This window comes from Dermacentor silvarum, chromosome 6 (assembly GCF_013339745.2).
Source record: "Dermacentor silvarum isolate Dsil-2018 chromosome 6, BIME_Dsil_1.4, whole genome shotgun sequence".
Taxonomy (NCBI): Eukaryota; Metazoa; Arthropoda; class Arachnida; order Ixodida; family Ixodidae; genus Dermacentor; species Dermacentor silvarum.
Window position 1 is genome coordinate 63,242,735 of NC_051159.1, and position 16,249 is coordinate 63,258,983.

The 16,249-nt window shown below is 45.1% G+C and overlaps 1 protein-coding gene across 1 annotated transcript; it reads left to right on the plus strand.

Moving 5' to 3' along the window:
- Positions 1-7,366: 7,366 nt before the first annotated feature.
- Positions 7,367-15,744, plus strand: LOC119455532 (uncharacterized). The gene is made up of 3 exons (XM_037716935.2): positions 7,367-7,765; positions 11,462-11,501; positions 14,501-15,744. Exons 2-3 carry the CDS (start codon positions 11,465-11,467, stop codon positions 15,079-15,081), a joined length of 618 nt encoding a protein of 205 aa, XP_037572863.1. The 5' UTR covers positions 7,367-7,765; positions 11,462-11,464; the 3' UTR covers positions 15,082-15,744.
- Positions 15,745-16,249: the final 505 nt, after the last annotated feature.

Genomic DNA, 16,249 nt, shown 5'->3' on the forward strand with positions numbered 1-16,249 from the left:
GCCATTGCCGCCGCGCGCGCCGGCTGAAGCAAAATAAAAAGAAATGAGGAGGATGTGACGGTTGAAGTCACGTGACTCTCCGTACTCCGCTTTTCAGGCAGGCGGGAGCAGTCCGGACTGCTCCCGGCTGCTCTCGGCGCAGCGAAACTGCTCTTGTTCTACCACTGGATGACGGCTCTCCCACTCCTGTTCGACCACTGAAACACGTCGCCTCTGGAACGAGCACTTTCAGCGTGCTTTTGAGTGCTCCTGTTCTTCCAATGGAATTCGCCATAAATATAACACTGTGTGTGCGGTTCTGAACAACCAATTGAGATTCGAGCGAAGTATACACGCGAAGGAGAGAACAATCCGGTGCTAGAGAAGCCCAACCGCCTTTCAGTGTCGAAAGAGAGATGTCGTGGGCATTGAACTCAGCCACCACTGTGTTTACTGAAACAACTGCTACACCGTGACCGATTGTAGGGTCTTTGTTACTCGCTTCTATACGCTCGCGCACCTGCCATATGTTCGCTCTTTGGCTTTTTTGTTATCTATTCAGCCACTTGCCCTTTTTAAGTGCACATTATGAGTAAACCGAAGATAACACCCATATTGGTATCAAGCGTAATAATTACGTAAGATATGAGCACCTGACAATTAATGTTTCTTGGAAAATTCCTACGCGATGCCTAATACTGATTAGCGTTCTTCAATGCCACAAGTTGATCGTGGAAATGTAGTTTAGCAGAAGGCGTTTGACGTTTTCAAAATTTCATCTTTTTGGGTCGAACAAGGAAGTAGTGAAGTAACAAGACTTGAAGATAGAGTGTCATTATGTGATCGAGAACGTGGCTTCATGCGTGTGACTGGACCTCATACACAGAATCCACGGATTCCCTTGCTTAATGGTGGAATAAGACTGCACTATTTCAGGAAGACGATCACCTATTACTTTAGGTGACATGCAGCTAGTATCACGACTTTCCAGTAAAAAAAAATGGAGAAGAAACAAGGTAGCGCAACAGGAAGTATAACTATACAGTTCGGCACATGTAAATTACGATGTAACATGCAGGGATTGCATATTGTGGTAGTTTATTTTAACGCGTGCACCTGAAACCATTTTTGTCTTCCACAAAGGGTTAGTTGGGGGCTTAAATAAAACCTATTAAGGTCGCGTACAACTGATACCGCGCGCCTCCAGAGCGTGTAAGATACGCTATCTTCAAGACAACGCACGTCATCTTGAAAAAAATATGCATATCTCGGGCTAGTGTAGGCGGGAGTATGTGTAAGCTTCGCCAATATTTGCCAGTATTCCGGTTTAATTAATACTGCGGGTTTGACCAACGAAATACTATGGTACGCTTGTCGGACAAAAGTAAAAGCGTTTCACTTCGCAAATCATCACAGGCGACAGGACCGGAGATATACGAACAGGACATATCTCTGCTCTTGTCGACTGTACTATTTTGCCATGTTGAACTAAAGCCGACCGGCCCAGTTTGAGAACGCTAGAAAAGTCATTTTTTTTCGCAATAGCAAACTTCACGTGGACTCTGTTCGCCATGAATTTCTAGATCACTTGGAGAGAAAGGTTCTTTTTTTTCGGTAGCTTTCACCTCTAAGATGATCGGTTCCGTTTTTAAAGCATAATGTATTCTATTGGCCTCATTTGTAGCCGGGACTTCATTTTTAGAATCATGACTCATGACAAACTATTTTTTTTCAGCCCCCCTTCATGCTCGTTAAGTGATGCGAAAGCTTTAGAATACAAGAGGCTAAAAAAGAGACACAACTGCCGGAGGTACGTTGTGAATTTCTCTCATACTGCGAGTCTTCTCGGTGGGTAGAATTCTTTTTTCCTTCGCGCAGTGACGAAAAATTCCACTAAACACGGAACGCACGGTGCGTCACAACGGCTACAAAGCACGATGACAGAATTAGAATTTTCCTGTGCCGTACTCGACGCACACGTCACGCATATAAGAGAACTGAGATCACCGTTAAGGCGCCGCGGCGGGAAAGCACTCGAGAAAAGCACACGTGTACACCGAGTGTTCTCTGGAGAAACAGAGGTGCACTTCACAAGAACTCGGCTTTGTGGCCACGTGAACACGCACGCGAAAAAGAAAGAAAGAAAGAAGAAAGAAAGAAAGAAAGAAAGAAAGAAAGAAAGAAAGAAAGAAAGAAAGAAAGAAAGAAAGAAAGAAGAAAGAAAGAAAGAAAGAACCAGTGCATTAGTGCTTGCGTTTCCTGAAGAAATAAACTTTATTGAAAGGGCCGGCAGTTTGGTTTGGTGGCCTTAGGTGGCGGCTCGAAGCTGTTGCCAGTAAAATTACACAGTCAGGTTATTGGATGCCCTAGGCAAGCATAAAATATTACATTCATTTGTATTGCTTTCCCCATTTGAGTTATGGCATCTTGTAGACATGCTACATATCTCATGGTGCAAAATTATTTTTCATAAAAACACAGTTACTTATTACTTCCTTATTCGTACGCCATGACAACTCTTCAACATCTTGATGTCGAGGAAGACGCAGAGACCAGGCTGATTTCATTTACATGCTTTTTCGAGGTTTGAGGTTTTGTATATTTGCTAGTTTTTCCTTTCTTTTTATTCTTTTTTTAAGGTGTGGATAAAAGCCAGAAATAACTCTTTATTGCGTTGCTGTTCCCAAGACATACCTGCGGTAAAATTTAGAAGTTATTCCGAGTAAAAAAAAATAAAGCTTCCTAATTGCATTTTATAACATACAATAAGAACTTTGAATGAAAAGAAGAGGAACCGAGGGGCCCGTTTTTTTTTTTTTACTAATGAGCTACCTTCAAAGGAGGCTTCTTGTAAAGCTTTAGCTTCTTGAAGTTTGTGAAAACAAAACAGGAGCGTCAGCCCTATCTTAGTCGGCTACACAACTGAAGCTATCGGAGCGGAAACTCCGCAATGTAGCAGAACTACATTATTCACAAGCTATTATACCAAGGCTCCTTATTGGCTGAACCAGGGTTAATAGCTGCATGGCAACGTAAGGCCAGGCGGTGGCGGTGGTATTGATCGAAGTGGAAGCCCTCTAAAGCTGACAACAAGTTACGCGGAACTCTTTTCGTAACCTTAAGTAACACAGATAATCCTTGGTCTAATAATGTAGGCTGTCTTATTGGAAGCGATCTTCATGAAACAAGTGGAGACCTAAGGTCGCACATTGGGCTGTCTGTGTGTTGCTCGTGCCCTCGTCTCATGCGATGTTGTTTCAAAGTCTCAATATTCGGTTCCCATTTCACAAGCACCTTGTCGAAGGGCATCCTTCTTCTTCATTTTTTTTATTCAGTGCTATAACAGTTGAGAGCTCGAAACTGGTTTTTGTCCGTGGGTTCTGTCAAGCAGTGGCGTGCGTGCCACTCTCGTCGTCATGCTTTCTTCGACACCGTTCCCGTACCGTCATAGTAATGCTGCCTCCTCCCCCTCAACCACCTTCTCACCCTCTTATCTACCCTCTCCACACGGCAAATGCCAACACAGCTTTTCTCGTCATCGTCATTGAGAACGAAATTCCTGCCACTGAGGCAATGTGTGGTTCCGAGCCTGACGCGCCGGTCACTGAGCTATCGCAAAACATTCATGCCTGGCCGTTTGGTTTACATCACGTGTCAAGCAAACTGGGAGGCTGGAAGAGTCGGTGCACGTATTTCGGAGGCAACGCTTGGAAATGTAGCTCTGCCAGAAAGGCTGATGCGCGATGCAGCCGTTCTCTTTCAGTGCAGCCGCCATACTCGGCGGGCCACATGCAACGCTTTCTTGTCTTTGAGAAGTGCCAGCGTCACGCCGGTATTGTGGCTGTCGCTGTAGTCGCACACAGATGGAGGAGTTCTGCACGGATTGCAGGAGATTTGCGCGACAATTAAGGGCGTTTCAGAGGGTAAGGGGGTGATTGCTGTTAGATGAAAGGAGTTTAAAGCCGGGAAAATCTCTGAAATCTGCTACCTTTTCTTTTCTATGAGTAACTCATCGTTTACTTAATGTCTAAAAAAAAGAAATTTCTGCTATTTGTTTGTGAGAATAGGACGCCATATGCGTGTAAGCCGTCCTCTTTGGCACGGTTTCTTTAAAACAAACCATAGGTGACACGAAATTGTTGAAAAGGGGAGCAGTGTCTCACGGGGTGTATCTAGAGGGTGGTTCAATCGTAAAATATACTTTACGTTTTCATTTGGGGCTACACTGCTGTAGAAACACGAGTGTACCACTACATGCCGTTAGAGACACTATTAATAGTAGGTGTAAGGTGATCGAGATACCCTCGCGGTACCTGCTTTGCTGGAAACGAGACTGTTACACTATAAATCGTTTGCTGCGGCGAGAATGAAGTAGAAAGTACTAGGTAATTACTTAATTTCTTTGTGTTCAACAGCAAATTGTACTTTACAAGGCATCAGTAAATCAGCAAAATAAAAACGAAAAGAAAAATAATGGTGACCGTCATAATTAATGCAAATATACCTCGGCGGAGAGTTTGGTCCGCGTCCAAATTCTGTCGGCGTAGCTGTGTACAGAAATGCGGTATACCTTTTCCAGTCTAGCTGTTCGTGCAAGAGTCTGTCATGTATTAGCGTTGATGGCAGATCCAAACACACAACACAGTTTAAGTACAATCAACTGTTCCTGAATGCGACGTTTCATACACCCCTCTACAACACCACTTTTCACAAACACTTGTCTAACCCTGTGTCTACAGGCCGTACTGTGGAAATGATGTTCATATGTATTGCTGCAATTTACTTGCTGAGCACGATCAAAGCAGCTTTTGTATACTAAAGGGGCGCCTTGTCCAGCCTTCATAGTTATTTCGCTAATATTCTTTCTCAGGCCTATTTCGTCATTTCATTCGGATCCAAAACAACGGAATGAGTTCCAAGTTCATTAGAATTGGCTATTCCCTGCCTTGCATGTGCAGAGAGGCTATTAATGCACTCAAAATAAAATGATGGATAGAGGGAGAAGAGGAGATGAGCTTGCTGGCGTACTAAACATCCAGATGGCATGATAAGACTCCAAATTTAAAGCCTTTGGGCTGTCTAGCCAGCATTAAAATTCAAGTACACAGGCGTTTTCGCACTCTGTTTCCGTCAGATCTTGGCTGCCGACCCTGCGATACAGAACGGCGATTTTCTGCTGATCAGTTGAACACCAGATGCTCTATTGCCGCCACGGCGGATGGGCGCGATTATGGCGCTTCCAAAGTCTCAAGAGTCGTCGTAATACTTGACATGGCAGCTATCTTGCTAGCTGGCAGACCTTGTTCAGGATAATTTGCAGTCTTTAATGGGAGGCTAGGAGAAGTTGAAGGAGGAGGGCGATTGCCAATGACGCAGCTCATAGGTAATCATATAGTATTGACGTCACAAAAACGGGCGATCGCAAGACGAAGAGCGCGAAAAGAGGCTGTCATGCGTGCTTCATACACGTGACGTATGTGTTAGTTCTGTTGGTTTGGCTAAATCAATATGAACTTACCAGCTCAGAATCACACCATTTTGCAATAATTTCACCGTCCGGGACGCACACGAGGCCTTACGCGTCTTCGTGAGTATACAACGCATTTCTTAGAAGAGCTCTAAGTCAGCACTTCGCCGAAGCTCTGACCCGTGGTCATGTCTGAGTTTATGCGTGTGAAGTAAGCCTAAGGCGAGGCGTGTGTGCTCACTGATGCAGTTACTGATAAGACGGGGAAAAATGCTCGGACCGAGAGGCAATTTGATCGCCACATAGAACCTAAAGTCAAAAACGTTTTCTCTTAAATTCCAGTGGGTAGAACGTCGCGCCTGCAGTACACTAAGTCAGGTCACGAACGCTTTCATAACGAAAGCAGCAGTCGACCCGTGGCAAGGTTACGCATAAAAAAATAATAAAATAAAACGACAGTGTTGCGAAGCATTTCACTGATGCCGAACGATTATTTGAAGGTGCGATTGGCTTAGACTTACACAGCTCGGTAGCGAACAGGGACGCTTTTATTCGATCCAGTCGGTTTTAGGTTCGTCACTCTGATTAGGTGATCTTGGTAGTTGTAACCTGAGCACACAGGAAATTGAAATCAACTTCCTCAATCGCAGCAATAGAAATAACATCCATATGTGGTGGTTCGTAGAGTAGCATTATCGTCACCACCGGGCTGCCATTGTCACCCCGTGCTGCCCGTACACTCTGACACGCACTGCACCCACTTACGAAGTGCTACGGATGTAAAAAGACAAATGATTTCCGCACCCGTACTACGCGTCCACTTATGGATGTCATGCGTGCACTTTAAACAACCATCGCAATACCTCTGCTCCAAGTTCAATGCACGTACTGAATACGCTGGGTGCAACGCTGGCAGTCCTTGAGTATAAGAATGTTCCGCAAGTTATATGAATTTCCTGCAAAGAAAATCTAAGAACCCCACCACCGATTATCAGAAGATCCTGCACTTCCTTCGGACAACTACCTGAGCGAAAGACTACATAATTAAGCGTGTATTTTTTATTTCACACGTGCTGTATTCTTCCCGATGGTCCTTTAGTAGTCCAAAAAAGGATTATATACAGTAGATATGTATGTACCACAACAGTCGGCTGGCCTGAGCAGAAGTGAGGTATGAAAAACCCGCATTCTAAAAGAGTAATTGCATCACTCCAGGCCCGCGTTTATTATGGAACAATCCCTCGCTCAACCTAGGATGAATTCTAGGCATCGAATTTCTGGATGAGAGGTGCGATCAAATGGTGCCTTGAAAGTACAAGGCAGCCACTTTACCGCAAGACGGTATATCAACGATGGCAGTGTGGTTAATTGATCAATTTGACAAAAAAAAAAAAAGAAATGGCGCAACGCAACCTCTTCGAGTATTCGCGAAAATAAAACGCCAGGCACGCATCCCGTACACCAGCAGGCAAGATAAGAAACGCGCGCGATTTCGTAAAGCCAGACAATTTCATAACGTCCCGCGATTCGAGAACCCTTACCGCCGTGTCGAGTCGGTTACAAGGTAAGCCTCGTAAGAGCTCCGCTGGGAGAACCGCGAAAACACGATTTCTTCACTTTAGTATCGTTCTCGAATCGCTTCTTCACAGTGAAATTGTTCAAGATTGAGCACCACCATCGCCCATTGCGTGAGCGGGGACGCGTGGAACGAATTTATTCGTCTTCTTGTTTTCGCCGCGCACCGCAAAGCGCGGGTTCATTTCACCGCACGATAACGGAATTGAGGGATGTTTTGAGAGTGACGCGCTCTCGCTGCGGGAGGCAGCGCAAGGACAGTAGCGAGAGCGATCACCCCCTCGGAGCCCCTTCTCCGGCTTTGCTGCTGCCGTCGTACCTGGCCTTGAAGACGGCACCTAAACTGATCGCGACCAGATTGCCTGCGCGGCAACGGCGGGGCGACTCCACCTGTTCGAGAACCTCGCGAGAAGTACGCGAGAAAGTTTATCCAGTCCATCCAGACTGAGGGAGAAAAAGAAAGAAGAGCGAACGAAAGGAGGTGGAAAGAAACGACATTACTTTCTTTTTTTACCTTTCTTTCTTCTTTTTTTCCGATTCGATTGGCTCGCAATACGGTTTCCAACCGGAACCTGATTGGTTGGCATGTGACGCGAGATGTGGCGTAGCGTGGCTGGCTGAGGCGACGAGGCCCGACTGTCGCCGCACACGTGTTCGAAGCCAGCGGCAGGTGTAGGCGAGTCTTTAGACGGCACCTCTTCGACACCGACACACGATCGTTTGGCGTTCGGATACACCACTTTCGTGAGTGTTTTTTTTTTTTTTTCAACGGATACGTTCAAGCACGTTTTTCGAGGCTTTCCGCGAGAACGAACTATCTTCAAGTCGTCGTTAGATTTTCGGCTCACCGTAATATCAAAGCTTGTAGCCTGTGTTAACTGAGTGTGGGTGTAAAGGCAACGGCTTTTGTGAATGCCGCGGTAGAAGCATTGCTGCGCATTTTGTCAGGCTTATCGCGAGATTATCTTCATGCCACCATCGTTCGAGTTTCGGATAATCATGTGACCAAAGATCCTAGCCAGCCGTAACCGAAGGTGGACGCGAAAACGATTTTTCAAAAAATAAATAAAAATAAAAGAAAGAAAATGGGTGTCAGCGTCAAAAGGTTATGAAGCCATCTTATGCATATGATATACCCACAAATTACTGATCGTTGATCGAGATGAGGTCCTAAAAAGAGGGACGGCAAGAGGATGTTACTGATACTGAACTGTCTTGGTAATAGCGAAACTGACTGTCCAGGCTTGAGAGAACGCTCGTTCGGAGGCGGGCAAAAATATGCTCGGCTAGCGAAGAGCGCCAGGAGAAAATTCCATTACGTAATTATGTTGAACCTACCTCTCCGTCCTACCTCCTCATATGTTTTATTCAGTACGGAATGCTGGCTCGTGTCACGCGAGGACGATCGGAAAGTAGCGTGATGAAGGCGTTCACACTGTTGCCATATGGCGCGGTCGAAGCGTTGTAGCGAGCGCGTCGTAGGCCCAAGGGTTGACAGCTCAAATGGGAATGCACAATCAATTTGTTTACGCGAAGGAAACGTGAAAACTGTCTTAACGCTTACTGTTAATGCGTTTACTACTTCTTACGTTTACTGCTTGCGTTAATTGCCCCCTTGTTTGCTGCTAACACTAAGCTTCGGTTACCTGGCTGCCAGCTAAAGTATTGTGTAACTGCGTGAGATTTGATCCACGCGTAGTTTGTGACCATTATAAGGGTGGTTAGCAATTTCAGACGGAGTCACGGACGCATGCCGCATCTTCAAATTTTAGTTCCCGTAAAGTTGAAGGCACGCGTAAAGAATTAAAGAATTTCAGAGCCATGATAGCCTTTTCTTTTAAAACATGAATAAAGCTCGCGGAGCCAACAGATAATCAACTCAGGCAGGTATGTCACTCCGTATGACATTGCCTCTCTATTTTACATTTTTTAATTAAACATTCCCTTTTGTCTTCAGGTCCGAGTAACGCATTCCAGAGGCGAATGGGCGAAACCTGCAACTAGCACAAACAAATTGATTCTTATTTAGAGAATATTAACTAAATTCTTGCTTCGAACTTGCCCATTAAACCTAAAGATAATTTTGTGGGATGGATAATTAAATAGTGTAAGCACATCGAATAAGCGACTGAGATTGAGATAAAAGAAACTGTTTTCCATGACGAGACGAAAAGCCCGTGACGGTAAATTTCCGACGTGATGCGACGCGCAATGAGGCCTTTGGAGGAACTGATGGCGAAGTGGTGCATGATGAGGATACTTATAGAATGCGGTTACGGCGTTCCATAAGTTTGACATCATTTCACCGGATATAAATCATAAAAGGGCCTATTTAGAGATTTAACAGTGGCTTTACGCGACCCTCTGTAATAAAACGATAACTGACTTATTCTGAACAAGCTCGAGAGAAAGTACTAGTTTATCGTGACTGGTATTTCATACGGCTGTGCCGTACTTCAATTTCGGACCAGTTTGCTTTTAATAAAGAAATCACTTTTGAGGAGAAAGGTACATGGGAAAACTTGTGGTGTTTTATTTGAGAATATATTGACACCATCAGAAACTCTTGAAAAGCTTAATAACATCACCAGACTTTGTGTTTCGAGCGTGTTTTATCCGAAAACAAGGGTCTCTGAGGCACTAGTAATACGAGACCTGTGCTTCATCCAAACAATGTGACCTGCTTGGTATATTGTCCGGCAACACAGTCCTAGTCCGCCGGATAACACTAAACTGCATATAGCGTGTACACATTAACACCGAGTAATTGGTAGCTGAAGGGACACGTTCCACGACAATTAGTTGTAATCAGGACAGTGCCGGTAGTTTTGCATTTTCGCTACTGAAGACTGTAGTAGTCGTTAGTAGTATTTTTTCTTGGGGGGGGGGGGGGGAGGGGGGGGGGGGTTATTCCGTGGCAAACCCATTCGTTATTCTCCCTTACCTGTGAGCCGCCTAAATTATTCGACAAAGCGAAGCCCTGGTTACACCTATGAGTCACGGCGATCCAATTTGAAAACGGACACGGTGCAGCGTGTCGCAAAGACATTCTTGGCTGTGCGCAGTAGCTCAAGGATATCGGCTTATTTTTATGGTAAATTTATGGATGGCAATCGACTGACGTAGCATTTCTCAAAAGCTAGACGAGATCTTCTCTTCTTTCCTAGGTTTTCCTTGCAGAGGCATGCGAGGTTTCATGACACCGGCAATATCTTTTTCAGAAAAAGATTGCCATAGTGTGATGGAAGAGGGAAAGGAAAGGTGCGCGTTAAAACGCCAGAACTTTGAGAAAAAGTTAAGCGATTTCTTTATTATACGCTCTGTACGTGACTCGAGACACACCCCTATTCCCCTATTTGAAGTCAGTTCATGCACCCGGAGGCGAGTGCTTTCTGCCGGGAATTTGTTAGGTTACTTTTTGTGTCTAATCGTTATTCAAGGACAGCGAATGGCACGTTGGTTATTAAGGAAATGGCAGAATCCCATTCCCAACGGGCTGGACGGCTTAGGACTCCTAGACTGTCAGCTTTCGGTCTTCGTACAGGCTCGATTGGGAAGACAACGGCTGATCTAAACAAACCTCTTTCGCTGCAGTTTCCTGCAAGAACTTGCGCAGCCGAACGCGCTTGAAGGCGCAGCGCGCTCATTGTAATTCTGTCCGGGTTTTGTGTGAGACGTTTATCATTGAAAGCGTATGCTCTTCGCATTGAGAATGACGAATTGAAGGTGACGTGAAAGGTCGCGGGCGGGAGAATTTAATTGCGTCGCTAGTCAGCGCTCCTGATAATATGCAGACTGCGAAGAGGCAGCAATCGTTTTCGACGATGATAAGTTAGCCTCGGTGCTATATGAGGCAAGCGACAGAGGCGGCCTTTGAGAATCCGAGGTTGGCATCATTTTCCTCTCTCTGCGCAGCAGGTGGCGAACTGCAGTGTACTGAATAATATCTCTAACAGCCATCTTAGTGTGTCTTAAGGGTGTAGGCGATAGAGAAGTCCGCTTCATAACCGATTTACTGAAAATATAAAAAGAATTAAAGAAAACTAGTACATTAAAGCTCACGCTTACCATTGCTCAATGAAAGAGCGTTAGATGGACCAAAAATTATACAGCGTTTTTCATGCGAGTTCATTCGAAATTGATACCTAAAGAGAAAATCATAGCATGGAGCATAGCCTCGAGAATTACAGCAATCTATAGTTACGCGTTATCATGTGCGCTTTGGCTTGTTTACTTGTGCATATTGTGTGCGTTTGTATTAGGTCTGTATGGGTTATTTTATGAGACACCCCTGTCGTATGTAGGTGATGGCTAGGCGCATGACCGGACCTCTATTACGCGTAAAATAATCGGTCTGTATCTTTCTCTAGATTGGTAAAGGCAAGACAAGAATGAAATTTGGTAACTTCGAATTCTAATATTGCTCTTTTATTTTTTCAGGAAATGCTGCCTTTGATACTTATTGCTGCCTTCGCCTCGGGTAAGTCCAATTTCACCACTAGGCTCTTGGAAACTGCGCGGCTGCGCACTAGAAAAACAAGGCAGGAGTGTTAGAATACCTTCCGGTTTGCTATACCTCACGTCAAGGGAACTGGAGAAGGAACGTAAAAAGACGATGGAGATAAAAATAAGCTTCTCAACAGATTTACTTATAATGGACAAACTTTATTTCTATTCGAGATGCTGGTTGTTCGTTCTCAAAATGTGTATAAGATCTCGCGTGTGAATTCCAAATATAGGACCGCCTGGGGAAATCAGGGCCCTAACACATTTTCCGTGACTCCAAGCATCATGCACTTATTTGAGCGAGACAAACGTTGTTATTGGCAGGAAGCGCAGATAATTTTTTTATGATATACTGAAGGTAGTAAGTAGAGGACAATATCCGTCATTTTACACAGATGGCAATCTACTGATACGGCGCCAGTCCTCGTATTTTCTTAACGCGCTCACTTGGACTACCGCTGCCTGTGTCACGTCGCTTTCATTTCGTATTTTTTGTATCGTTTTTGTATTTTGTGTCTGTGAGAGGAAAGCAATAATATGAAGGAACAATTTCATTGTACCAATTGCCGGAACATGAAGTGGAAAACGAAACCCGCGAAACATGGAGAAGCAAGAAGCCAAGCTGTTATCACAAATCAAAGGCTAACATTCGACAAAATGTGCCGTTTTAGTTACTTCGAAAATTCGTTAGCGTGAACTTTCGGGGAATGCTCGAAAATGCACACGGGTTAAATAGCATGTAAATGCAATGAATTCATTTCACACCCTGCTTGGGTGTTGCCAAAGCCTGCTTATAATTATATGCTTTATTTAAACTAAAATAGGCACTGTGTGATACGAGCAGGAGAAGCAGGAGCCATCCGAAACACTTCAAAAACGGTCGCTTTGCGAAGAACGTTACTGATGCAGCTTCTTTAATTCGATTACGGGGATTCAAAATGCGACTATTCCCGGAAGCCGAAATTCCTGGCTCATTTTACCACCGCTTCTTTGAACATAAGTCGCTAATGTAAGTGCTGGGGGAGCTTTTACGTAGAGATGCGCATCAGTGAAGTTAGAGCCTTTTCGGCTACTAACTGTAGCAATACATTATTTTCATTCTTTGACAGGTTGTGCGCGATGAGAAACAAGCATTACATTTGTGTAAATGCTATTACACAATCTTGTATTCGCATTCGTGTATAAGTACGTATGGCCTGTGTCAAAAGTGTACAGGCGAAAAACAAGCATTACATTTGTGTAAATGCTATTACACAATCTTGTATTCGCATTCGTGTATAAGTACGTATGGCCTCTGTCAAAAGTGTACAGGCCACGCCGCACCTTCCCCATATAAAGCCTTTCGGCTATGTGCTGGGGTTGCCGTTGTACTCCTAACACTCCAGACCTCTGGTTGGTGAATACGAGAGTATATTTTTCATTGCCCGGGTGTTGGAACGTATGGCATAACACAACTCCCTTGAACAGCTTGTAGTCTGCGTGCTGGTCGCAGGCACCGTAACCCGTATTCTGTTGATAAAGAGCATAGTTGCGTAAATACTTTCGTTTCGATACGAAAGAAAAACGCACAAACTGTTCGGGAACTCACGCAATGCGGGAGTTTAAAACAGACGAGATCCAGTGGGCTTGTTACGCGAGATTAAATGCATCTAAGGCCGTCGTTTGCTGTCACCGCAGTGCATACATTCCGATGAGCTCCTTAGCCTATTTGATTGCGCAGATAATTGATTGATTGCACAGGAAAGTTGGATTGTTATAGACGGTACCAGCTGAGTGTATTTAACCACCATGGAAATGGTGGTGAATAATTAAACTTTATATCGTTTGGTTTAAAATAGATTTATGGATTGTTATATATTATTTGGCTTCAGTTTTGCTGAATGCCTACACGAAAGCATTCAATCATTGCAACACGTTGTTGTAAAGAAACAGTTTTATTCAGTAAGAATTTTTTACTTCGTTACCAGGAGATGGGTGGATGGATGAGAAACTTTATTAGGGTCCTTTAGGGTGCAGCAGTCTTCAAGTGTATATAATGAATCATGATTTAGACTCACGATAAGGCAATGATTAAGCAGTAAAGCCTACTATAAATACCGGCGCACTCAAAGCCATCGGTACGTCTCCGTTGGTAAGGCTGGTATCTCTGTATGGGATAAATTTTACACCTGCCTCTGTGGTTCAAGACAAGCATGCAGATGCATTATTGTGACACCAATTAACAACCGGTTTTCTCCAGATCGCTTCATAAAAGCATTTCGTGTAGACCGAATGATTGGAATTCAAAGGCACGTGATCATCAATGATCTTTTTAACCAGTGTAAACAAAATTACTTTCTTATCAAGAGTTGGGCCTGTGAGATAAGCGGGTAATATAGTGACGCAGGACAGGACAGCTTCCGCTACCTACATGTGCAAGGTAGAAGGGTGACTTCATGAAATGGCGACCCAGCAAAAGAAAGTAGCATCGCCGAGAACGTTTGACGCCAGGGGACGAAAACACAATGGAACCAAGCTCACCTCGTTGTTGTTGCTTGCTCTTACTTACTCCTTCTCATCTGGAGTATCACGTCAGGGGTATGGTCAGGTAGAATGATCCAACACCAATCAAATGATGTCTCTACCTCTGTATTGCCGTACTTACAAAATTGATTCATACGTGTTCCTTTACCTTTCCTCTAAGGCTTGCTTTACGGCACTCGTTGAGAGTAACATGCTGTAGTTAAATAAAACGCGACAGTATAGCCACGTGCGTGCATGTTCTGCGCTTCCAAAGGTCGAAGACACAGACCCTGAGAACAGTGAAAGCAGTTAAGAAGAGGGCCGAAGGCGGTCTTCATGAACGCAGAGTTACGTCAAACAGGGAATGTCCTGCGGACCTGCACATTCTAGCAAAGAAAGGGCCTTAACTATGACCTCTTATTTATAACCAGCGACTGCATGCATACCTGACATGTTTCCATTTTCACGCAGCCTGTTCGGCCACCACGGTGGACGAGGTGAACGACTACGTGGACGTGGTCCTCAGCGAACTGGGCCAACAAATCCAGACGCCGTACAGGCCCAAGGACAGCTACAACAAGACGGTGGCCGGCAGGCCCGAGATCTGGGCCTACTTCGGCGACATCTTCATCACCGGCTACAACAAGCTGGAACGCGACGGCAACTGCGCGCACGAGGAGCACGCGCTCGCCACCGGCATCACGATCCGCTGCAACCTGACCACCAAGGAGCTGCGCGTCGACGTCACGGGCACGCTGAAGCACTCGACGTACCCGCCGAGAAACGTGCGCGCCACCGGGGTGTTTCTCAACCCGCATCTGCTCATGAAGATCGCCGTGGAGCCCTGGAAGGAGATGAATGTCACGCTGCGGCTCCGGCTCACGGTGCCTCAGGTCAAGGTCGTGAACCTGGGCGAAGAGTTCAAGTTCAACAGCATACGGCTCGGGTACCGGGACGAGATCATCTCCATCATCAGGAGCTCGACGCCCGATCTCGAGCAAGACATGAAGAAGGCGGCCGACAGCGAAATCATTCCGTACAAGAGGAAATGAACGCGCGCCCCACCCACTCATTCTACTGTTGCGAAGAGCGTCGCCATTCACACATGCCTTTTACACTGCAGTCACCGAATCATCGCACGTTCTCGAGCGCCTCGAAACTCGCCCGGAGGGAGCTCGCCAAGTCGTGGCGCCTGTTGGCTGCAGTAACGAAAACTGTGCTTTGGAGTGAACGTGTCTTGCATCGCGAATGACTGCGGTGAGCTCGGAATGGGCAGAGGTACCTGCGAAGAACAGGCGAACATGTTGGTTGCGCGGTAGTTCACACGTTTCTGCCTCCGCTTCGAGAACTCACGAGTACGTACATCTCGATAGATGTTTCACGCATGGGTTTCGGCGGCGATTGTTGTGCCAAGTACGTGCCTAATGTGCAAGCCGCATAGTGTTCGCGCTCAAAAGTGATCGCGAGCTTCTGTGCAGCGTGGTGCACGAACTTTGCTAGCACGTCTAATAAAGAAATGCCCGTTCGCGAGTTATGGCTTCTGCGCAGCGATGTTCACAGCATGAACTGGTGTCGCCACACTGTGACGTAGTAATATTTTAAGCAGTCCTGCACATCTTAGCTGATGCTGCGAGTAATTGTGAAGCTATCTTGTAAAATTCTTCTGGAAGGGCCTTTCTGAACTTCTCTTTAAGTCCTCTTTAAGTGATCTTTTTGAAAATTATACCAATAAAATAAATACAATAGACCAACCACATTAAGCATGATCACATAGCTTCAGCGTAATATGCCTTATTGCACATCAAGCAGTAACAGCAGACTAGTTTTTGCAGTTTGTGTTCATAATAACGCTAGACATTAAGGTCATGGTCTTCCTCTGAGTGGGTTCAGAGAATTTACCCGGTAAATAACCGAAGCAGCCGGACTGGAGGAACTAAACTGACATTGGAACTTACAAAGAAGCACAATCCTGAAAGATGGGTATTTTAGGTCTTGTAAGCGCACACACACATCAACTTGCTCCCGGCTGGTAATATAAGAACGCAAAAAACTGTAAAGTAAATACGTTTATGTGGAGCGCATGACAAAAAAAAAACAATTGTGATAAGGGATGCCGCAATTATTACCACTCTAGATGTAATGTAACTCATGGCGGATATATGTGAGCACGGGGTAACATAACTGTTATATCGTTCAAACAAGCGTTCAATACACATCCTA